This window comes from Lampris incognitus, chromosome 12 (genome assembly GCF_029633865.1).
Source record: "Lampris incognitus isolate fLamInc1 chromosome 12, fLamInc1.hap2, whole genome shotgun sequence".
Classification (NCBI taxonomy): Eukaryota; Metazoa; Chordata; class Actinopteri; order Lampriformes; family Lampridae; genus Lampris; species Lampris incognitus.
Window position 1 is genome coordinate 3,212,586 of NC_079222.1, and position 24,001 is coordinate 3,236,586.

Below are 24,001 nucleotides of genomic sequence, written 5' to 3' on the forward strand. Positions count from 1 at the left end.
GTGTGCTCACCTGTGCCGCGCCCGCAACAGGCGACGGGTTAAGCAAAACATTGTCCTGTGCTGGATTTACAGTGAGCTGCGTTATGTCGCGGAGGAGCAGCAAGCAGGCCATGAAGAAAGGAGGACGGATGAGCGACATGGACAAAAACTCCGACATGGACACTGAAGAACAATCTCCCTTTATTTTAGCAACGAGCATTAATCTAATGCATAGACATGTGGAGAGAAACACAGTTTAACACGCCCGCTGCTGCTGTTACAAGGCAGAGGGGGATGTCGACTATGGCTACAACACTTGGTGCACTAAGAGGAAGATCTGCCCAGTGATATGTGTGCTACTCCATAACATGGGTCTACAAAGCTTATACAAAAGGCTTGGTTTTACCCCACATCCCCCAGTGCTTACCAACGAGGGGGCAAAGTTGTACAGTCAGTGTCACAAACACTGTTGTCCATAATGTGCAAAATCTGTATTAGTTTCATGCGTTTTATTCTGCCGCTCCTCCTCTCACCTCCCGCTCCTCCTCTCGCCTCCCGCTCCTGCTCTCGCCTCCCGCTCCTGCTCGCGCCTCCCGCTACTCGATCTCATTCGACGTGCCGTTCGCGTTCGTGCTGCTCATCTTGAACTCTGTGCAACAGAAAGCAGAGGAGGCAAGAAGCAAAGCTTGGTTCTTACTGAGGCAGTGTCCTGACTCTGCTGCCAGATAACACCGCTTCCTCCACCTCTAACGCTTAACAACAAGCACACAGATGGAGCGCCAGCTAAGTGCTAGTACCTCCTGAGTCCACCCTCTGTAGAGCAAGACACAGCGGTGGTTAGTGACAGACGACTTATAAATACTTATTAACACTGCAACCCCTGGGTCATTCATGCACAGGTGCACATGTAAGGAGGGTGTTAATCGTGTACTCCCACTTCCTGCAGGACCTCATGGTCCTGTAGTCTTGTGTGGGTGTCAAGGTGCTGCCGGCCTTTCAGGCTCGTGTGTAAATGCTTTGTGAGGCTTCGAGAGTCCTCGCTTTACACCACCTAACACAAAATACTTCACTAACCACTACTAGTACTACCTGAATTAACCATGAACTGCAGTATTGATAAGTATTTATAACACATCTATTAACCCTCTCACCACTGGTCATGTCCTGCTTTACAAAGGAGGCCTTCAGTAGTTACTGATACTTTACTAACGCCTCATTGTGTAGTTACAGTGTTGCCTTGTTTTAAGACAATGTACTTGATGACGCATGATTATGAAACTTATTATAAGGAAGTTTCGTGAAGCAGGAAAGTACATCTTAAAACAGAAACTGCATTTAAGAAGATCTTTTTTTTTTGCTGTCATCTTGATATGTGCCAGCGGGGTTCACCGTGTCCCCCCCCCCCCGCTTTCTCCAAACACCACCCAGCCCCCCCATTTACCTGGGCAGGGTCCGCTGTCAAACACAATGTCGTCAATGGCGATGTCACTCCGCACTGAGGAGCCTCTGGTGGCCTGAAAGACGATCTGGAAGCAGGACGAGAGCAAAGGTCACGAGCACGATCCATCACCAGCGGCCTCTTACCCCTTTAAACGGCACGAGGCTGGCCCGCGGGCCGCCGGCTGGCGAGACCCCGTGACCCCGTGACCCCGAGAGCAGCACAACGGGGTGGATAACGATGGATGTTTTTTGTTGTTGTTATTGTTGTTGTTGTTTTTTGGCTCATTCTTCCGGTCGCTGCTCCGCCCCCTCCGCTGACCCTGACTCCACATGCCTCCTCCCATACATGTGGAGTCGCCAGCCGCTTCTCTTCACCTGACAGTGAGGAGTTTCACCAGGGGGACGTAGCGCGTGGGAGGATCACGCTATTCCCCCCAGTTCCCCCCACCCTGTACAGGCGCCCCGACCAACCAGAGGAGGCGCTAGTGCAGCGACCAGGACACATACCCACATCCGGCTTCCCACCCACAGACACGGCCAGTTGTGTCTGTAGGGACGCCCGACCAAGCCGGAGGTAACATGGGGATTCGAACCAGCGATCCCCATGCCCTCTCCAGGCTCTCCTCCACCTGCACCCTACTCTCCCTACAGATCACAATGTCATCCACAACATCATAGTCCACGGAGACTCCTGCCTGATCTCGTCCGTCAACCTGTCCATCACCACTGCAAGTCTCCCATGCTTATTTCAACATACTGCTAGCAGATCACATGTTTGTTTCCAGAAAGTGTTCTTGTTTCATAACTAGAAGACATCTAGTAGAAATAATCATTATCAGACTTAAAACAAGATGAAACCCCCTTGATAAGTTTGTGTTTTCTTGTAAAGTGAAACAGTGAATATGAGGCTAGTTTTTTGTGCCCTTGCAGTTTTGAGTTTTCCATTGGCTCTTGCCTGATGTTGGCGGTCACACTGATATTCCACCGTGGCCCTCAGCCAGGCGATGCTCTGTTCCCCTTGGCGTTGCCATAGCAACACTTCCCCACCATCCTTGTCCAAGTGAACGGTGAGCTGGCCGGTCCCTGAGCCATACATGTGGTAGTAGAAGCGTAGACACTGAGGGCCCCGGGAGCCCCTCAGGGGTCCAGACAGAAGCCGTGCGGTCTGGCCGGGCAGCATGGGGGACGCCTCAATGTGCATGTAGTATCCTGTCAATCACAACATGGCAGCTTGTCAATCTCAGCCGGATAATGGAATCTGGAAGTAGGTTATCAGCAAGCAAACAGTTTAGTTGTTGCATGAATGTTTCATAACGTGGTCAGATTCCTCCCATATGAAAATGGAACAAAGTAAAACAATGCCAACAACTCCCCACAGCCTTTCCTGGAGGTTTTGGTCCCTCATATCCCCACACAACTTCGGCAGTATTGCTGTGGTGCAGGAAGTGGCCCCGTCCTACTATGGAAATGTTATAGTGCACAGTAATTTGATCAAAAATGCTATGGTAATATTCTATTCTCTACTGTTTCCGTTTTGCTCATTTTCATATGGCATAATATGTAAAACTAGACACAGACGAGACGGTCCTCCACCAACGAGCAGCTTATTACCACCTATGGTGAGGTTTTAAGCTACGTCCTCGCGCTCCTCCGTCACCATACTACGTCACTTCCCCTGTAACAACAAGCTTCTCCTTCCATAAGCTGTGGTGAGAAGGAATAGTAATAAAAGCAAAGTGTAATGTCACGTAGCGGTTATAATGTCCACGCTAGCTTGTGGCTAACGTTAAGTCAGCTCTTATAACCTTATTCATAGTAAACACACTGCCAACAGCAGTCTGACTTACGATACTAGACGAAGCAACACAACAACACACTGACTACATGTTCTATTGTTCCCACGTTGTTTTAAAAACCCACAATGCACTGAGGCGAAAAGTATCTGTGGCATATCTCCTGCCGCCGCTAGGGGCGCTAATTTAGGAAACGCTCCTGAGGGTCGTATTAGAGGACAAACGACCTATGTGGTCCTTTCCTCGATACCCGTTGAAATAAAATGGATGAACCCATACACAAAACGAGCTAATACAAATTAGTGCATACATGCACAACATTGTTTTGTTTGTTTTGTTTTTTTTTTTGCAGTAAAAATAATGTTGAGGTTCAGATTCAGGTTTATTCTCATGGACAGTAGAAGTTCTTGTCAGTGGACATAGTGCTCTGCAAAACCCCGGACAGTAAAGAAGAGCAATAAACAAAAGAGCACACGAGAGCAGAACATGCTGCAGGAAGTGGGAGCACTATCACAGTCCATACAACACTGTACATGATGCACGGGGTCTGCATGGGCGTTTGTGTGCACGTGCTGATCATCAACATGCTAAATGCTGCAGGACCGCGTGCTCGTGACGTGTGTGACGAGTCAGTCTGCAGGAGAACAGAGCTCACATCTGCTTTGCATGAGTTGTCAAGTTAAAGCTTTGCACGGTGTGTTACGTTTGGCTTTGTGGATGAATGCTCGGGAGAAGGGGACGCTCACCTAGTCCGGTGGTGTGGTCCCCCCTTGGTCCGGTGTAGGACGTGGGTGTGGGTCCTCTCCTCCACATCCAGTCACCGGTGTCGCCCTGCTTGTCCTGGGTGTAGCCGCAGTGGCCCGCCTCAAAGTCACAGTGGCCCGGAATGAACAACAGCGACCCGGAAGCTGGAACAATGGAGGAGGAGCACAGCGGGTCAGGACGTGCAGGAAGCCTGCAAAACCAGCGTCTCTACACAAGTCTGACAGCCTGAAAACCTGCCAGAACTCTTCCCTCTTGTTGTAAGAATCGTTTACCCAGGCGTCCGGGTGGCGTAGCGGTCTATTCCGTTGGCTACCAACACGAGGATCGGCGGTTCGAATCCCCGTGTTACCTCCGGCTTGGTCGGGCGTCCCTACAGACATAATTGGCCGTGTCTGCGGGTGGGAAGCCGGATGTGGGTATGTGTCCTGGTCGCTGCACTAGCGCCTCCTCTGGTCGGTCGAGGAGCTTGTTTGGGGGGGGGCAGCATTTCAACATTGGGAGAGTCAGAGTGACTGCTTTTTGCTTTACTCTGGAGGCTTTTGGGGGGGGGGGGAGTCTGGGTTTGGCAGGAAGCCAGACTCGATGTGTGCTGCTGTTGTGAGTTCGGGTGGACATGGGTAACGAGTCAGCAGGAAGGCCAGTCTCACAGACACTTCAACTTGCCTGCTAGCAAAACCGCGAGACTGTTTTATTTCAACGGGCGCGACAGGAAGTCGCCCCCACACGGCCGCTCGTGCGGCACTTCCGCGTTTGTTGCTGAACTTTGCACGCTGCAACCACGAGGTGTTAATTTTGGCGGGACTTTTCAATCGAGACTGTTTTATTTCAGCGGGCGCGACAGGAAGTCGCCCCCACACGGCCGCTGGTGCGGCACTTCCGCGTTTGTTGCTGAACTTTGCACGCTGCAACCACGCGGTGTTAATTTTGGCGGGACTTTTCAATCGAGACTGTTTTATTTCAGCGGGCGCGACAGGAAGTCGCCCCCACACGGCCGCTGGTGCGGCACTTCCGCGTTTGTTGCTGAACTTTGCACGCTGCAACCACGCGGTGTTAATTTTGGCGGGACTTTTCAATCGCGACTGTTTTATTTCAGCGGGCGCGACAGGAAGTCGCCCCCACACGGCCGCTGGTGCGGCACTTCCGCGTTTGTTGCTGAACTTTGCACCTGCAACCACGCGGTGTTAATTTTGGCGGGACTTTTCAATCGCGACTGTTTTATTTCAGCGGGCGCGACAGGAAGTCGCTCCCACACGGCCGCTGGTGTGGCACTTCCGCGTTTGTTGCTGAACTTTGCACGCTGCAACCACGCGGTGTTAATTTTGGCGGGACTTTTCAACTAGATGAGGGACCAAGCATGCACACGTCCAGAAAATATTAAAGTGCAGGACACAAACAGCAAAGCTAGCATGCAGGAGTGAGGTGTGCACGCGGACTAAAGTCGCTTCCGGGGGCAGGTCAGTGTGCAGACCTCGCTGCCTCGCGGGAGTATTCAGGGATCGACCCTCGTTCAGACTCGGAGACGTGCTGAGGTCCAAACCTCATTTACAATACAGCCGAGTGAAAACAGCACAAGCAACACAACCCTGGTGCCAAGCATCACACATAAGATACCTAAATTAAAACAAAATGGCGATAAAAGAGTAGAAGTAATAAAAAACCAAACGAGTAAAACACTAACATTAAAACCTTAGCAACTACAAATAGAGCAATCTGGAAGTTACAGCACGCGAGTCAGCCGGGAGCGAGAGCAGTGGGAGATGAGATGAGATGAAATGAGATGAAAGATAAACTTTACATTTTCCTGCGGGTAAAATGAGGTAAGTTCTGCATGCACGCGTCCCGGCTGCAGGTGCACAGTGCACAAAAAAACTGGATTTTTCAATGAGCTCAATAAAAGCAGCAATGTGAGCCAATCATTTCAGCCTGTTTGATAGAAAACAGTGACACGATGCCAGGGGGTAGAGACCAGTAAAGGCCTTATGCGTAAATAAAACCCAGTGTTTATCAGGCAGCCCCACAGAGAGGGCGGGCCAGCCAGCTTCAACATCCAGCTCCCCACGGCGAGTGAGCGTTATCGGGATCAGCGGTAACGAATCTCAGTGCAGAGCAGCGGACAGTGTTCACGGCTGCAGGGTCGCAGCAGAAACATGCGTCTATAACATCCACCCATAACCCAACACTGATGGAAAAGTTGCCTCAGCAAGCATCCTTCCACAATCCTCTTTTCAATAAATCTATATTGTTTTATTCCTTTCTTTTACCTTAGTTTTACTCAAATTATTGTCAGTAGAACTCCATTTCGGTTTCAGTTTAGTTTTAGCCACATGTGTTTTCATAACCATTTAGCCAGAAGGCTTGACACTCGAACGACAGGGATTTCACTCCTGCCTAAAACGACCGTTGACTGCCCACGGATTTTAAACTCTGTATTGTGTCAAGATAAACACCCAGGTGAGATATTAATGCATTACATATGTTAGTGTGTCTGTTAAAAAACTAACTGACACCAAAATTAACATTTTAACAACGTTAATACTATTTTTAAACAATTTAAAATGGCCGCTGTCCAACGCCTGTAAATCCTGCAGCGCCTCGGTGGTAGTCATGGTGCGTCTGTAACCAGACATGTTGGACATCATCACACATCAAGTTTAGACTAATTGTCTCCACTGGAGGGCGCTAGTGTGTTTCTAGGACAGAGCAACGAATTTCATGAAGGAAATGACGCGACAACACACGTCATCAATACTGATATGATGTGCACGATCACGCGGAAATTACGAGACGCTCATGGTCGTTTTAGGTAGCTCTTATCATAACTTTTTTGTGCAATTGATCTAAAACTCATTGTAATGCAAATATATGCAATTTTAGGAGCATTCAGGGAGCGGCAGGTCTGTATCTTTCTTTTCACAAAGTTATTAAACTTTGAAAATCCAAAACAGTCAAAATCAGCCTTAGTGAAAATCCCTAATGATCTTTTGATGGCAGCTGACTCTGGGCTCTTAACCATACTTGTCCTCCTTGATCTGAGTGCAGCCTTTGACACCCTCTCACACAACATCCTCCCAGAAAGATTAGCTTCCATTGGAATAACTGGCATCCCCCTTGACTGGTTTAGATCATAACTCTCTGGCCGCACTCAGTTTGTCCTACTTGAAATGTGAGATCTCAGTCCTTTCCTGTTACTACCGGTGTTCCCCAGGGCTCTGTACTGGGACCCATCCTATTTATTATGTACCTACTACCTCTTGGCCACATTTTCAGGAAATTTGTTATTCAATTTCACTGCTACGCAGATGACACCCAGCTTTATCTATCCACCAAGCCTACCCCCACTCTTCCACCCACTTCCCTTTCTGACTGCTTACTAGAAATTAAATCCTGGTTTTCATACCACTTCCTCAAACTTAATAGTGATAAACCAGGTCCCCCTAGTTGGTACTAAATCTACTTTGGCCAAACCTGATAGCTTTTCTCTGACTATTGAAAATTGTATAGTTCCAGGTTAAGAGTCTGGGTGTCATCCTGGACAGCACATTATCTTTTGAAGCTCACATTAACAATGTTACTCGGTCTGCATACTTCCACCTACACAATATTAATCACCTTCACCCGTCACTTACACCTAACAGCACCGCCATACTCACTCACACCCTGGTTACATCCCGTATTGACTACTGCAATTCTGTCCTCTTTGGTCTTCCCCTCAAGTGTCTTCATAAACTTCAGTTAGTCCAGAATCCAGCTGCCCGTATCATTACCAGAACTCCTTCCATAGATCACATCACTCCTGTTCTGCAGCGACTCCACTGGCTCCCTGTTAAATACCCTACTGACTTCAAGATCCTGCTCCTCCTCACCTTTAAGGCCCTTAATAACCCAGCTCCTTCATATCTTTCTGAACTCCTTCATGTCCACACACCCTCCCGCACTCTCACATCCTCTTCTGCTCCCCAACTCACTACACCATCGGCCCGCTGGACTACCATGGGGTCTAGAGCCTTCAGTCGTTCTGCCCCCCGCCTGTGGAGCTCTCTCCCACAAGACATCACAACACTGACTCTCTTTCAACCTTCACATCCCATCTCAAAACGCACCTTTTCACACTGGCCTGATCAGTCTGATCCATGCTGCACTGAGTTTTGTGCAGATGAGGATTTTATACTTATCTGTTGTGTTAACTTTTTGTTGTCCACCTGCTTTGTTTTGACTTTATGCTGTCTGATACAGGGCTGCTGGATTTCACTGTGCTCTGTAAGGTGTCCTGGAGAGCTCTGAAATACGCCCACAAATAAAATGTATTATTATTATTATTATTATTAAAATGTATTATTATTATTATTATTAAAATGTATTATTATTATTATTATTATTATTATTAAAATGACCGCCTTGGTCGTGTTGGCATCTAGCATACCATTTACGGCATTTTCTCCCAACAAACTGTCCATCATTTCCCCTCATCTTATTTTTAACATGTGCCTGCACATTGTTTTTAATGACAATAAATTGAATTGAATCCATCCATCCACTATCCAAGCCGCTTATCCCAATCGGGGTCGCGGGATGCTGGAGCTTATCCCAGCAATCATTGGGCGGCAGGCGAGGAGACATATTATTACTATTACTATTACTATTACTATTACCATTACTATTAGTATTACTATTACTATTACTATGAGCACTAGCAGTTGCACTGAGCTTGAGTGTAATTAACTGTGCTCTGCAAGACACGAGCCGGTGCAGTGTGAGCAGCTGGGTGTAAAACAGGGCCTTCTCTGCTGCTATGGCCAGTATGCACTAACACAGATGGGACTGTGCAGGATGGATGCATGCAGAGCATGAAGGAGAGCAACTTCTTGGGGTGGTACCCGGACCTCCAAGTAGACATTTGTCTTGGGATTTTATCGTGTTCTCTCAAGTCTGAAAATACTCATTTCAAGGCCTTGCTGGTAAAAGGTTTTCCCCCAGCTGGCAGATAACATCCCTTGTTTCAGCAAAGTCCACTTGTTTCGTGATAACAGGAACTGGTCCAACACTTTTACTCTTAAAAAGAAAGATGACCTTAAATTAAGGTTCTCGTGTCAGGGTTTCTTTTCCAAGTGTGCTTTAATGAAACGAGCAATGATATCTGCCAGTAGTGTCAGAAATTATACTGGCTACATCTTGAGCTCGGCATAATGAGACTTAAGAGGCCTTGGTAAGCTAGTCCTGTATACTGGGCCTATTGTGCTCTGTAGAGTTTAGGTGTCCCTCCTCACAGCACGGATATGGTCCTGTTGGTGGAGGAAAATACAGAGATTTCATCATAATGTTTCTTATTGGTTCATCATCATCAGGAAAGAAAGAACGAAAGAACGAAAGAAAGAAAAGAGGAAAGAATGAAAGAACAAAAGAAAAAACGAAAGACAGAACAAAAGAAAGAAAGAAAGAAGAAAGAACGAAAGAAAAATGAAAGAAAGAACAAAAGAAAAAGAAAGAAAGAAAGAACGAAAGAAAGAAAAAAGAAAAACAAAGAAAGAAAGAAAGAACAAAAGAAAGAACAAAAGAAAGAAAAAATAAAAACAAAGAAAGAAAGAAAGAACAAAAGAAAGAACAAAAGAAGGAACGAAAGAAAAAAGAAAGAAAGAAAGAAAGAACAAAAGAAAGAAAGAAAGAAAGAAAGCAAGAACAAAAGAAAGAAAGAAAGAAAAAAGAAAGAAAGGGTATGTGTCCTGGTCGCTGCACTAGCGCCTCCTCTGGTCGGTCGGGGCGCCTGGTGAAACTCCTCACTGTCAGGTGAAAGGAAGCGGCTGGTGACTCCACATGTATGGGAGGAGGCATGTGGTAGTCTGCAGCCCTCCCCGGGTCAGCAGAGGGGGTGGAGCAGAGACCGGGACGGCTCGGAGGAGTGGGGTAATTGGACGGATCCAATTGGGGAGAAAAAGGGGACCCCCCCCCCCCACGGGACCCCCCCCCCCCAAAAAAAGAGAAAAAACAGCAGTGCTGCGTCTTTGCTTCTGATGTGAGCTTGTGTTGTTGAGCTGGGTGGAGGCAGACATTGTGTTGATGTGGTTTACCTTTCGCCACCTCATACTTCAATTAGCGTCTGAGATACATTCATACAAATCCATTAAAATGACTAAACTCGTTAAACTTCGTGATGAGTGAGATTCTGATTCTGGTTCCGATTCTGATTCGTACTGCCCACCTGCTGTCAGCTCGCAGTCTCCGAGACTGACCGTGACGTCGTCCAGGGCCACGGAGCCGCAGTCCCAGAAGCTCCGGCACGTGCTGACGAACCCCACCTGCAAGGCAGTGAAGCATAGTGGGGCATTGTTTAACATGTGGAGCTAATTAGGAAGGAGGGACTGGTGAGGAAAGCTGAATCATCTGTCCTGTGTTGCCTCGGTGTTGCATCGCTGTTGTTCTCGTCCGGTCACCGAGGCACACTTCTGTTTATCGTCTTACCATAAACACTTATTTCATCTATTTAGTTTTTAGTTTTGCCTTGATGATCACTGGAGGAGTCAAGCTCAAGTCACAGCAAAATTAAGATTCCCTGCTCCACCTCTACACCTTAAAGGCTGAAATACCCCTGCTGCAGCACCAACTCGCTGCAGAGAGAGGAGGAGGAGGAGGAGGAGGAGGAGGAGGAGGAGGACAGCAGCAGCAGCACGGTTTGGGTTCTGGGGGGAAGACTTGAAGAACCTTGGCCTCCAGATGGATTCACTTTATGTGCAACACATGAAACCATGTCCAGCTGCTATATAACATGTGGGCGCCAAACCCAAAGGTACCGTCATGATGGGAGCAGAGGAGAGGAGGCCCGTTAACATTCGGAACTTCAAACACACAAACGGTCCAGGACATGCAGATGGGTTTATTACGGGAAGTTAACAATTAGAGATAAGAAAAACAAACGTAGTGGATGTTTTCCACTAAATCCCAACATTAGTACTTCTATATATGTATATGTTTATCAATTTATGTAACTATGTATATATATATACACACAGTATATATATATATACTATATATATAGTCGCCCAGAGGGTGTTTGGAATTTACATATTAGCATTTAAATTCATCCATTCAATCAGTTTTGTTCTCATATTTTTGTGCTAAAGTGTTTCTTTAATTTCTAAGTATGTCATTGTTTTTGTTTTTTGGGGGGTATTTTGAAGGTGCAGGGTGTTTGATGTAGCATCACCTTGGAGGGCTGTGATGTCTGGAAGGTGAGATCTGTGGCGATCCAGATGCCTCTGGACTTTGCCCCCTGTGTCCAGATTTTCTCCTGGGTGCCCGTCTGCTGCTGCAGGTAGACAGTCAGGGCCTGGTCCGTCTGGTTGAAACCTGCAGCCGTCATAGTTTTTATTGATTGTTGATTTGATTGATCTTGCTTTTCTGCAGTCTCTGCTCACAAAGCATTAAATGCCAAAAAAAAAAAAGGTTTTTAAATTCAGAGCTGAAGTCCGGGATTTTCCTCCATTAATAACTTGTTATCTTAGCCATCAGGACCATGTGGTCAGGTTGCATAACACTACAAGTCATCTAGCATGGCTGGAGACGTGTTTGACCGGGTAGGATGAACACTGGTGCAGCAGCAAACAGGGTCGTGTTGGAAACAACTCCAGCAGGGAAAATAAGATAAAATTGTAACGTGATGCTGGCGTGTCCATGACAACCAGTATGACTGTGCAACAGTGTTTCCCAAATAGTGTGACGTAATTGGTAATACATTCAACTGTGTGTGTCAGCTTTGGTCCCAGGATCCATTTGTCAAGGTGGGAAGTGTGTACTGCTGAGCTGCGGCACACCAGCCAGAATGGCTGCTACACCCGGTTTGTAGTCCTGCTTCATCATGTTTGTATTCCCATTTCCCATCAGGGAAGTATCGTTCTATACGTGTTCATTTCTATAAAGGCCGTGTCCATACCAGATATAATTTATCAAATACAACTGACATATTGTTTATGTCTTCAGAGAACAGGGCTCTGAGACTCACATCCCACGTGTGACGTGGCCAGTTAGCTTTGTTCAGCCTCACAGCTTGGTCAGCTTTCCCTTCCATTATCCAAACCGCTCCTCCTGCTCTCAGGGTGGCGGGGATGCTGGAGCCTGTCCCACTGGGACAGGCAGGCGGGGAGACACCCTGGACAGACCACTGGGCCATCCCAGGGCCACCATTATACATGACAGTATGATAGCATTTACTGACCAGCTTCATTTTTGTAGATTTGGACACAGGACCACTGCCGGTTCCTTACGGGGCAAGTGAGCAGGAGTCATAAACCTGTCATTTAGGATTTATCTGTCATAAAGAAGAAAATGTGTTTTTGAGCTGTGAAACGTACGTAGACAATCTATGTGCTGAAATCTATCAGCACTAGCTTGGGAAGCTAGCTTCCTAAAACACGTGTTAGCCTGAGGCTTCAGTGGCCTTACTGGATAATGGAGCAGGAGGGCGTTTAGACGTAGCATGTGCCAGAACCTAAGACACACAATAAAAGAAGGCTCATGGTTGTAGAGTCCCATAAACTACATTTTTAGACGGCTAGTTGTGTCTCAGCCCCATCTTGGCCGTTCACTACACTTACTAACGTGCAGAGGGCTGCTTGCAACATGACGGGCAACCAGAAGGGAAGGCAGGTGGCAGATCTGGTTCGGGTCAACCATCTCTGCCTGAGCTGCATCAGAGCGGTTTGTACCGTCACACCGAGCATCTGTCCAACAGACAGACTTCTATTCCCCCGAACATGGCCGACCTCCTTCATCAGAGCGGTCATCTCCCCCATTGCCACGTTAAAAGCCAGCGTTCCGTCATCTGGGGTTGTGTCTGTGACCACTTATTTCGTGTTTCAACACAGCGCATAACACCACGCAGGTGTTGTCACTGACATAGCTTTATATTTTGGTTACCAGACGTCTATAAAATTGATTAGATCCAAGGTCACAAAATGCTAACAGCCCCGAAATTACCGTTGGCCTTCGTTAGTAGTTTGTCCCTCGCCGTGCAGTCGCCTGACGACAGAAACGTCAAGACTTGTCAGCGAACGCGTCTGTAAAGTGTCGTACTCTTGTGTCTAAACACGACATACCTGATCACAGAATCACCCACAGACCACGGAGGCCGCTTCCTAACATGGCGGGCAGGACCGATCATCGCCGCTCAATGATGACGCGAGGCGGAAGTACGTCAGCCATGTCGGGGAAAACTGACGCGGGGCGGAAGTACGTCAGCCATGTCGGGGAAAACTGGCGCGAGGCGGAAGTACGTCAGCCACGCCGGTGAAAACTGACGCGAGGCGGAAGTACGTCAGCCACGCCGGGGAAAACTGACGCGAGGCGGAAGTACGTCAGCCACGTCGGGGAAAACTGACGCGAGGCGGAAGTACGTCAACCACGTCGGTGAAAACTGACGCGAGGCGGAAGTACGTCAGCCACGTCGGCGAAAACTGACGCGAGGCGGAAGTACGTCAGCCACGTCGGCGAAAACTGGCGCGAGGCGGAAGTACGTCAGCCACGTCGGCGAAAACTGACGCGAGGCGGAAGTACAACAGCCACGTCGGCGAAAACTGACGCGAGGCGGAAGTACGTCAGCCACGTCGGCGAAAACTGACGCGAGGCGGAAGTACGTCAGCCACGTCGGGGAAAACTGACGCGAGGCGGAAGTACAACAGCCACGTCGGCGAAAACTGACGCGAGGCGGAAGTACGTCAGCCACGTCGGCGAAAACTGGCGCGGGGCGGAAGTACGTCAGCCACGTCGGGGAAAACTGACGCGAGGCGGAAGTACGTCAGCCACGTCGGGGAAAACTGACGCGAGGCGGAAGTACGTCAGCCACGTCGGTGAAAACTGACGCGAGGCGGAAGTACGTCAGCCACGTCGGTGAAAACTGACGCGAGGCGGAAGTACGTCAGCCACGTCGGTGAAAACTGGCGCGGGGCGGAAGTACGTCAGCCACGTCGGTGAAAACTCTCTATCGCCACATCGTCATCCCGTCTCAAATGAGTAAAATAACGACTTATTTATGGAGAGAAACCAGATTTCAGCTTAAACTGACGTTAAAAAGGAGCGTTTACCCCTCAGGTAAAAGAAGAACCTCAGGCAGTACTTCATGTTGGCCGGCAGGGTCGGCCCGGACAGGCGGCTCACATACCCAGAGCGGGGACCCAGCCGGGAGTGGGCCAACAGGAAAGACCCTGCAGGCAGAAGATAGGAGGCTTTATTTTCCTGCAAAGCCCCGTCTTCCTGGGAATCTGTTCTGAGCTGGAATGTTCTCTCGCACCACACCTGGCTTTCATCTCCGCTCCTCCTCCAAAGCCTCTCTCGTGTTTTCTCCTTTGCATCGGATGATGTGATAGTACAACAAATGCTTCAGTAAGTTTTATTTACCTTTTGTGTTATAAATAACTACTTTTTTCCTCAACTTCCGTGTGTTTTGTGCCCTTTCCGGCCCTCTGCTAACCTCTATACCGGATTATCTCCCCTTTATGCTTAGGCAACATGTTGCTCTTGTTTTATGTCTTATTTTTGTGTTGGTCTGTGCTGTTGCAGCAACGAGTCCTCCAACCCATACGACCACACGGGTCGTTTGTCCTCTAATACGACCCTCAGGAGCGTTTCCTAAATTAGCGCCCCTAGCGGCGGCAGAAGGTATGCCGCAGATACCTTTCGCCTCTGTGCATTGTGGGTTTTTAAAACAACGTGGGAACAACAGAATATGTAGTCAGTGTGTTGTTGTGTCGTTTCGTCTAGTTAGTATAGTAAGTCAGACTGCTGTTGGCAGTGTGTTTACTATGAATAAGGTGATAAGAGCTGACTAGCGTATCATGACTGACTGTGTTACCTTGGTCTTGTCTCATCCGCATGTCGAGGCGAGGGTGTAAGGACAGGATGTTGTGTTGCTGTAAAGACCCCCGAGACAAATGTATAATCTGTGATACTAGCTAACTAGCGGTTATAATGTCCATATAACCGCTATGTGACATTACACTTTGCTTTTATTAATATTCCTTCTCACGACAGCTTATGGAAGGAGAAGCTTATTGTTACAGGGGAAGTGACGTAGTATGACGGAGGAGCGCGAGGACGTAGCTTAACACGTCACCATAGGTGGTAATAAGCTGCTTGTACGAACCACCTGTGGGGTGGTGTTTTGGTGGAGGACCGTCTCTGATGTATTGCTGTTGAATCTGTTGATGTTAGATTATTCTATACAATCTGCTGTAGCAATACTGTACACAGCTACAGTCATGGCAGTAGGGCCTCTTTGAACTGAGTAGAACCGAAACATCCACTTACCACTGCAAACATCCAAAAATAAATAAACAAATAAGTAAAACATATCTTGTGTTGGTTCCCACCTTCACCACTGGTGTGGTCTCCGTTCCTGAAGATGTTGGGCTTGACAGACACACGTCTCCATGGTGACCCTATCATATGATCTTGGGTGTAGTGGCAGAGATCCAAGTCAAAGTCACAGTTTGCAATGGAGGGGTCAAAGGTCGGCTCTGCAGAACATATGGGTCCAGTTAGGAGGAAAGCTATAAACATCCTGCAGTACTTGTGAGGAAATACAATATGGCTGGAGACGTGTGGACAGAACATTCATATTACAGAGGTGAAGAGTGTCTTCCCTGGACCTGCTCTGTAGGGAGACGAATGTGGGAAGGGGCAGAAGCTGACCTGTGTCTGCACTGCAGAACTCTGGGGAGAAGGAGATGTCATCCACTGCAACCCGACCCCCTCTGGGGCTGTTAAAGGCCACTTCAAAGACCACCTGAAAGAGACATGGACGTATGGAGACAGACCCACACTCGTAAGTACATCTGTAACATGTGTGTCTGCGCAAATGGCTGAGTTAGTGGACACACACACACACACACACACATATTCATTATAGTGCATCTTAAAAATGGAGATATCACTCGAGGGGATAGTTCAAATGTTGTAAAAGTATATAATCAGCGACGCTAAAATCTATCTATCTGTCGGTCGGTCGGTCGGTCGGTCGGTCGATCTATCTATCTATCTATCTATCTGTCTGTCTGTCTGTCTGTCTGTCTGTCTGTCTGTCTATCTATCTATCTATCTATCTATCTATCTATCTATCTGTCTGTCTGTCTGTCCGTCCGTCCGTCCGTCCGTCCGTCCGTCCGTCCGTCTGTCTGTCTATCTTGCAGGGATGAACAGAAGACATTTCCTTATAAGTCCATGTGGCACAGAAGGGAGTTTTAAAACACGTGTCTCATACATTCCAAACAATGATTTTATTGCACTTTGTGTACACATACACGGTGTTCAGCTGACCTACCACATTCAGATCCTGCCTCTCTAACGTTACTGTGACCAGACTAGTGGTCTCTCAGCCAGTGATCACTCAGCACGTGTCTAAAACATAGTCAGTGTTATTTGTATAGCCCAGTATCACAGATTATACATTTGTCTCGGGGGTCTTTACAGCAACATACTACCATACTGCATACTACCATAATACACTCATCATTCATTCTAAATCTTTGTCTTTCTGTGTAAGCATATTCTTCTCATCTCATCTCATCTCTTCTCTTTTCATCTCATCTCATCTCATCTTCAGCCGCTTCTCCGGGGTCAGGTCGCAGTGGCAGCAAGCTAAGTAGGGCACTCCAGACGTCCCTCTCCCCAGAAATGCCCTCCAGGTCCCCCTGGGGGATCTCAAGGCGTTCCCAGGCCAGATTGGACATGTAGTCCCTCCAGCGAGTTCTGGGTCTACCCCGGGGTCTCCTCCCGGTTGAACGTGCCTGGAAAACCTCCAAAGGAAGGCGCCCAGGAGGCATCCTAATCAGATGCCTGAACCACCTCAATTGGCATATTAACTGCCCGAATCCAAGTGTCATGCTGTTTGTGTTCTTATAAACACAACTGTTGTCATTGTCCCTTAAATCATTTGAAAAGATCCACTGAAATCTACAGTACATGTTTATACATATGCATGTCTGTATGTTGGTATGGGTGCATGTATACATGCACACATGCACTTGTGGACAAATTTGCATACGTATGTATCCATTGCATGTACGTATGTATGCATTTATGTATGGGAGGATGGATGGATGTGGATGAATCAATGTGTTTGTTTGCATGCATTTATGAATGTATGCATGAAGGTAGGTATGTATGCAAAACATCAACCTGGATATCCAGGTTGATGTTTTGCATCATCCAGCCGATAATGATGATTTCATCATCATCAGCGGTCACCCGGGGTCGAGTATGACTGTCCTCCTTCTAGGTCCTTGTGGGTCTTAAGGTGGGTGTCCAGGCCGATCCTGGAGCCGCATATTTTGAGGCAATGTGGGCAAGGGTGTGAAGAAGTGGTTTGGGCCTTTTTGGTAACTTGCTCCTTTCTGAGTCTGCGCTTGTTTTCAGCAGCACAGTGGAAGTCATGGTTGTAGCGTCCGGCATCCTCATGGACAACCAGTCTCCAGACCTCCCTGTTTTTTGCTGCTTGTTCCCAGGTGTTAAGGTCAGTGCCACATCTTTTGATGTGGGCCTTGATGATATCTTTATATCACTTATTTTGTCGTCCTGGGGCAGGGCGTCCTGTCAGGAGCTGAGAGTAAAGGATTTGTTTCGGGAGGTCAGAGTCAGACATGTGGAGGACATGGCCAGTCCATCTCAGCTGATGTTGTGCGATGGTGGCAGTTATAGTAGGCATGTTGGCCTTCTCGATGACGCTGAAGTTGGTGCGCTTATCCTACCAGCTGATCTTAAGGATCTTCCTAAGGCATCGCTGTTGGTATGCCTCGAGTGCTTTCTGGTACCTACTATATGTGGCCCGGGTTTCTGACCCAAACAGTAGGGTGGGCAGCACTACCGCTTTTTACACCAGAATTTTTGTTCTGACCTGATGGTCACAGTTTTCAAAAACCCTTTTACTCACTGTTGAGAAGGCCCAACTGGCCCAATGAGACGATGGTGTATTTCAATGTCAATGTTGGCTTTGGAGGAGAGAAGGCTGCCACGATGTGGGACCTGTTCCACGTTTTCGAGTCTGGTGTTGTCTACGGAGATGGATGGGGGCAGAGCAGGCATATTTCTGTTGGGTGGGGGTTGATAGGAGATATGGGTCTTCTTAATGTTAATGGCCAGGTCAAGTTGCTTGTATGCCTTTGCAAAGGCATCCAGTATGCTCTGTAGTTCCTCTTCTACGAAGGACACTAAGGCATTGTCATCGACGTACTGCAGCCCTATGACGAATATGGTGGTGGTTTTACCTTTAGCCCTGAATCTGTTAATATTCAGAAGATTCCCATCAGCCCTGTATACAATTTTGACAAGCCACGATTTTGGGACCCGTGAAGTTGGGGTTGGGGTAATGGCACAACCTTGTTTATCTTCTGTGTGGCCCTTCAAGGACTCTCGTCTTTGTAACTGCTGAGCACTTTAGCTGAGATATTATCATGTAATAGTCGTACTACTCTGATATATTTGTCAGGGCAGCCTATTTTTGACAGAACTAGCCAGAGGGCCTGGCGGTTTACAGAATCAAAAGCTTTGGTTAAGTCTATAAAGGCCAGGTACAATGGTTGATTCTGTTCCTGGGCTTTTTCTTGGAGTTGGCGAGCAGTAAAAATCATGTCCATGGTGCCTCTGTTAGGAACAAAACCAGTCTGGGATTCTGGCAGAATTTCTCCTGATATTGGGAGGAAATGCCATGGTAGTTTCCGCATTCAGCTTTGTCCCCTTTCTTAAAGATAGAGACAATGAGTGCATCCCTAAGTTGCACAGAGATTTCCTCTTTTTCTTATATTTTAAGTAGCAGGGCATGGATATGTCTGAGGAGTGTAGGTCCACCTGCCCTCAGTACTTCTGCCGGTATTCCATCAGGACCAGCCGCCTTGTTGATTTTCATCTTCCTGATGGCATCCTGGACTTCTCTTAGACTAGGTGGTGCTGCCATGTCGTCCTCTTTGGGTTGTTGAGGGAGTTGTTGGAGGGCATCCATCTCAGGGCTAGAGTCCTAGTTTAAAAGGTCTTGGTAGTGGTCTTTCTGTCTCTCTTTGATTGACTCGTTGTCTGTTAGCAGTGTGTAACCATCTTTGGGGCAAAGTGGGGTTAGACAGCGGTGGCTGGAACCGGATATTGCTTAAGTATCATCAAAGAAGCCTCTGGTATCCCCAGCATCTGCAAGTTGCTGGATCTCAAGGGCCTTCTTTATCCAGCAGTGGTTCTTCAATTCCCTGACCTGGCTATGATGGCTGACTTTGCTCTTGCATGGGCAGCTCCTTTATTCGTTCATACGTACGAGTTTGTTCTTACACACCCATGGGATGTTTTAGCCCTGAAACATGTCTAACAGACAGTAAAGACAAAGTCCCCAGGATTACACTGTTCCCCCCAGTTCCCCCTCCCCCCCAAACAAAGTCCAGAGGAGGCGCTAGTGCAGCGACCAGGACACATACCCACATTCAGCTTCTCACCCGCAGACGCGACCAACGGGGATCCGAGCTGACGATCCCCGTGTTAGCACACAACGGAATAGACTGCCACACCACCCGGACACCCCTTTTTTCCAAATTTTAAGGAATTTGAAATAGATCCCTGCGATGGCCTGGCATCCCGTCCAGGGTATCTCCCCGCCTATCCCAGCAGTCATTGGGCAGCAGGCAGGGAGACACCCTGGACAGGCCGCCAGGCCATCACAGGGTGTGCAAGAACAAATTTGTACATAAGAACGACTGATAAATGAGTCCATATCTCTACACCACTGACCTGCAGAGGATAGGGGGCCTTGAGGTCCACCTGTACAGGGAGCCATTCTCCAGCTCTCGTTCTCCAGTCACCTTGGCTCTCTAGATCTGCTTTCCACAGCTCCTCATACTGACCGGCCTGGTCACGGGTGAAAATGGAGAAAATGTTCCCTCTCTCCTCGTTCCGCTGGTACTGGAACGTCAGACAGCCAGACATCGGCACCGTCGTCATGGGAGACACCAGCTTGGCGACCTCTTTGAAGGTTTTGGCGTAGACGGAGTCGACGTACATGAAGTGACCTGGAGGAGAGTTTGAACTAACATTATAAAGTCCATCCATCCATCCATCCATCCATCCATCCATCCATCCATCCATCCATCCATCCATCCATCCATTATCTTAACCACTTATACTGCTCTCAGGGTCGCGGGGATGCTGGAGCCTATCCCAGCAGTCACTGGGTGGCAGGCAGGGAGACACCCTGGACAGACTGCCAGACTATCACAGGGCTGAGACACACACACACACACACATTCATTCCCAGGGACACTTTAGTACGGCCGAGTCACCTGACCTACATGTCTTTGAGTCACCTGACCTACATGTCTTTGAGTCACCTGACCTACATGTCTTTGAGTCACCTGACCTACATGTCTTTGATTCAGCTGACCTACATGTCTTTGATTCAGCTGACCTACATGTCTTTGATTCAGCTGACCTACATGTCTTTGATTCACCTGACCTACATGTCTTTGATTCAGCTGACCTACATGTCTTTGATTCAGCTGACCTACATGTCTTTGATTCAGCTGACCTACATGTCTTTGATTCACCTGACCTACATGTCTTTGATTCACCTGACCTACATGTCTTTGATTCACCTGACCTACATGTCTTTGATTCACCTGACCCACATGTCTTTGATTCAGCTGACCTACATGTCTTTGATTCAGCTGACCTACATGTCTTTGAGTCACCTGACCTACATGTCTTTGAGTCATCTGACCTACATGTCTTTGATTCACCTGACCTACCTGTCTTTGATTCAGCTGACCTACATGTCTTTGAGTCATCTGACCTACATGTCTTTGATTCAGCTGACCTACATGTCTTTGATTCACCTGACCTACATGTCTTTGAGTCATCTGACCTACATGTCTTTGATCCACCTGACCTACATGTCTTTGATTCACCTGACCTACATGTCTTTGATTCACCTGACCTACATGTCTTTGATTCACCTGACCTACCTGTCTTTGATTCACCTGACCTACATGTCTTTGATTCACCTGACCTACATGTCTTTGGACTGTGGGAGGAAACCGGAGCCCCCGGAGGAAACCCACGCAGACAACATGCAAACTCCACACAGAGGACGACCCGGGACGACCCACCAAGGCTGGATTACCCCGGGGCTCGAACCCAGGACCTTCCTGCTGTGAGGCGACCATGCTAACCACTGCACCACCGTGCCGCCCACATTATAAAGTAATGTTTGTTTAAAAGCTATGGTTCTTATCCTTGTTGTTTTTTATGATGAATGAATACATAAAAACATTTCTTTCCTTCTTTCTTCCTTCCTTTCTTTCGCTTTGCTTGTTTGTTTGTTTGTTTGTTTCTCTCGTCCTTCCTTCCTTCCTTCCTTCCTTCCTTCTTTCCTTCCTTCCTTCCTTCCTTCCTTCCTTCCTTCCTTCCTTCCTTCCTTTCTTTCTGTCTTCCTTTTGTCCTTCCTTCTTTCCTTTTTTCCTCTCTCCCTTCCTTCCTTCCTTTTTTACTTTCCTTCTTTCATCCTTCCTTCCTTTCATTCTTTCTTTCTTTCTCGTCCTTCCTTCCTTCCTTCCTTCCTTTCGTTCTTTCTCTCTTCCTTCCTTCCTTCCTTCCTTCCTTCCTTCCTTCCTTCCTTCCTTCCTTCCTTCCTTCCTGCCTTCCTTCCTTTCGTTCTTTCTCTCTTCCTTCCTTCCTTCCTTCCTTCCTTCCTTCCTTCCTTCCTTCCTTCCTTCCTTCCTTCCTTCCTTCCTTTCGTTCTTTCTCTCTTCCTTCCTTCCTTCCTTCCTTCCTTCCTTCCTTCCTTCCTTCCTTCCTTCCTTCCTTCCTTCCTTCCTTCCTTCCTTCCTTCCTTTCGTTCTTTCTCTCTTCCTTCCTTCCTTCCTTCCTTCCTTCCTTCCTTCCTTCCTTCCTTCCTTCCTTCCTTCCTTCCTTCCTTCCGTCCTACCTTCCTTCCTTTCGTTCTTTCTCTCTTCCCTCCTTCCTTTCTTTCTTTCTGTCTGTCTTTCATTCTTTCTCGTCCTTCCTTCCTTCTTTTCTTTGTTTCTTTCGTTCTTTCGTCCTTCCTTCCTTCCTTCCTTCCTTCCTTCCTTCCTTCCTTCCTTCCTTCCTTCCTTCCTTCCTTCCTACCTTCCTACCTTCCTTCCTTCCTTTCTTTGTTTCTTTCGTTCTTCCTTCCTTCCTTCCTTCCTTCCTTCCTTCCTTCCTTCCTTCCTTCCTTCCTTCCTTCCTTCCTTCCTTCCTTCCTTCCTTCCTTCCTTCCTTCCGTCCTACCTTCCTTCCTTTCGTTCTTTCTCTCTTCCCTCCTTCCTTTCTTTCTTTCTGTCTGTCTTTCTTTCTTTCTCTCTCCTTCCTTCCTTCTTTTCATTCTTTCTCGTCCTTCCTTCCTTCCTTTCTTTGTTTCTTTGTTTCTTTCGTCCTTCCTTCCTTCCTTTCTTTGTTTCTTTCGTCCTTCCTTCCTTCCTTTCTTTGTTTCTTTCTTCCTTTCTTCCGTTCTTCCTTTCGTTCTTTCAAGAGAGAAAAGGAGTGCTGGTGGGTGTAAGACTCAGTAAAGGCTTCTTCACCTCAGGGGGACAAACAAACAGAATTAAAGAAACTCTTGGGGGATGTCCCGGTGATCAGCTGACATTGTGTCATTCCCTGCAAGATTTGTTTTCTTGTGTATTTGTATTTGCGGTCCTGACATACACATGTGTTGTGTGGCTGTTGCGTTTACCTCGTGCATGCTTTAAACTCCTCCGTATGTGGGAGAAAGTAAAGTTGAGGCCTTCTGACTCACCTGTTCTGTTTTTGAACGTGTGGTCGTTGGGCATGGTCCCTGGGGCCTGGGCCATGCCTCCTCCCACGTACCAGTTCACATTGATGTTCCAGTGGTTACTGTAGCCACAGAGGTGGGTCTCCTCGAAATCACATTCTGCACACAACAACACCACACATCCCCAACACATGATGAGCAGTGGCGGCTGGCCAGCACAGGGCGCTGGAGCGCCGCCCCCTTCGGGTGTCCAGAGATGAAAATCTACTTGACCGTGTTGAATGAATTACATTATAGATTATTGTGTGACGTATTTTACTACTGTTATGAAGATATGTGATTGACGCAAAGGGGGAAGTCACTGACCTAAACAGTATCCCGGGCTGACGTGTATCTCAAATATAGCCACGCCGCTGCCCGCGGCCCCTCCAGGCCTGCCCTCGATGACGATCTGATGAGCAACATGTGTTCAGGAAGCGCCCCCGGGCAGTAATATAGAGCAACAAAGCAATAACATGAACCACTTTGAGGAGACGGTGACATAACACGAGGAAGGTCCAGAGACAGGGCACACACAACTCCATATGCATGATGGGAAACTGCAGCATGTGCTGCACATGCAGCAGTCAAATCATCAACACGGGACTAATACAAACACAATAACAAACACTGCACATATGTATGAAGACACAAGGCTAGTTCAGCATGACTATATCTTTTTGGTGTGTGTGTGTGTGTGCAGTTTGCATGAGGGAAGAGTAAATGGCATGTTAATGTCAGCAGCATGTAACTTCCAGGGCACACTCTCTTCCGACATATTAATGGTAAGCCAGGCCCTGTGATGGCCTGGCGGCCTGTCCAGGGTGTCTCCCCGCCTGCCGCCCAGTGACTGCTGGGATAGGCTCCAGCATCCCCGCCACCCTGAGAGCAGGATAAGCAGTTTGGATAATGGATGGATGGATGCGGCCAGGCTGATGTGTGTTTATACTAAAGGGGCCCTCACATAGTGCAGCCATGGCCTCATAGTGCAGCTACAGCCTCACGCAGTGAAGCCACGGCCTCACACAATGCAGCCACGTAGTGCAGCCTTGGCCTCCACGGCCTCACACACTGCAGCCACGGGTTCATACAGTGCAGCCACGGGTTCATACAGTGCAGCCACGGGTTCATACAGTGCAGCCACGGGTTCATACAGTGCAGCCACGGCCTCACATAGTGCAGCCACGGGTTCATACAGTGCAGCCACGGCCTCACATAGTGCAGCCACAGCCTCACACGATGCAGC

General features: G+C 48.0%; 1 protein-coding gene across 1 annotated transcript in view; it reads right to left on the reverse strand.

The window, feature by feature from the left end:
* Positions 1 to 512: 512 nt before the first annotated feature.
* LOC130122122 (MAM domain-containing protein 2-like) overlaps positions 513 to 24,001 on the reverse strand; it is a 28,399-nt gene continuing 4,910 nt past the window's right edge. The window contains exons 3-14 of the mRNA XM_056291161.1: positions 23,083 to 23,167; positions 22,741 to 22,875; positions 19,719 to 19,996; positions 15,651 to 15,744; positions 15,329 to 15,475; positions 14,045 to 14,164; positions 11,173 to 11,315; positions 10,171 to 10,267; positions 3,959 to 4,120; positions 2,375 to 2,628; positions 1,421 to 1,505; positions 513 to 628 (exon numbers count right to left, since the gene is read on the reverse strand). Coding sequence (XP_056147136.1) covers positions 576 to 628; positions 1,421 to 1,505; positions 2,375 to 2,628; positions 3,959 to 4,120; positions 10,171 to 10,267; positions 11,173 to 11,315; positions 14,045 to 14,164; positions 15,329 to 15,475; positions 15,651 to 15,744; positions 19,719 to 19,996; positions 22,741 to 22,875; positions 23,083 to 23,167 — 1,653 coding nt within the window. The 3' untranslated portion in view covers positions 513 to 575. The remainder of the gene's footprint in view (positions 629 to 1,420; positions 1,506 to 2,374; positions 2,629 to 3,958; positions 4,121 to 10,170; positions 10,268 to 11,172; positions 11,316 to 14,044; positions 14,165 to 15,328; positions 15,476 to 15,650; positions 15,745 to 19,718; positions 19,997 to 22,740; positions 22,876 to 23,082; positions 23,168 to 24,001) is intronic.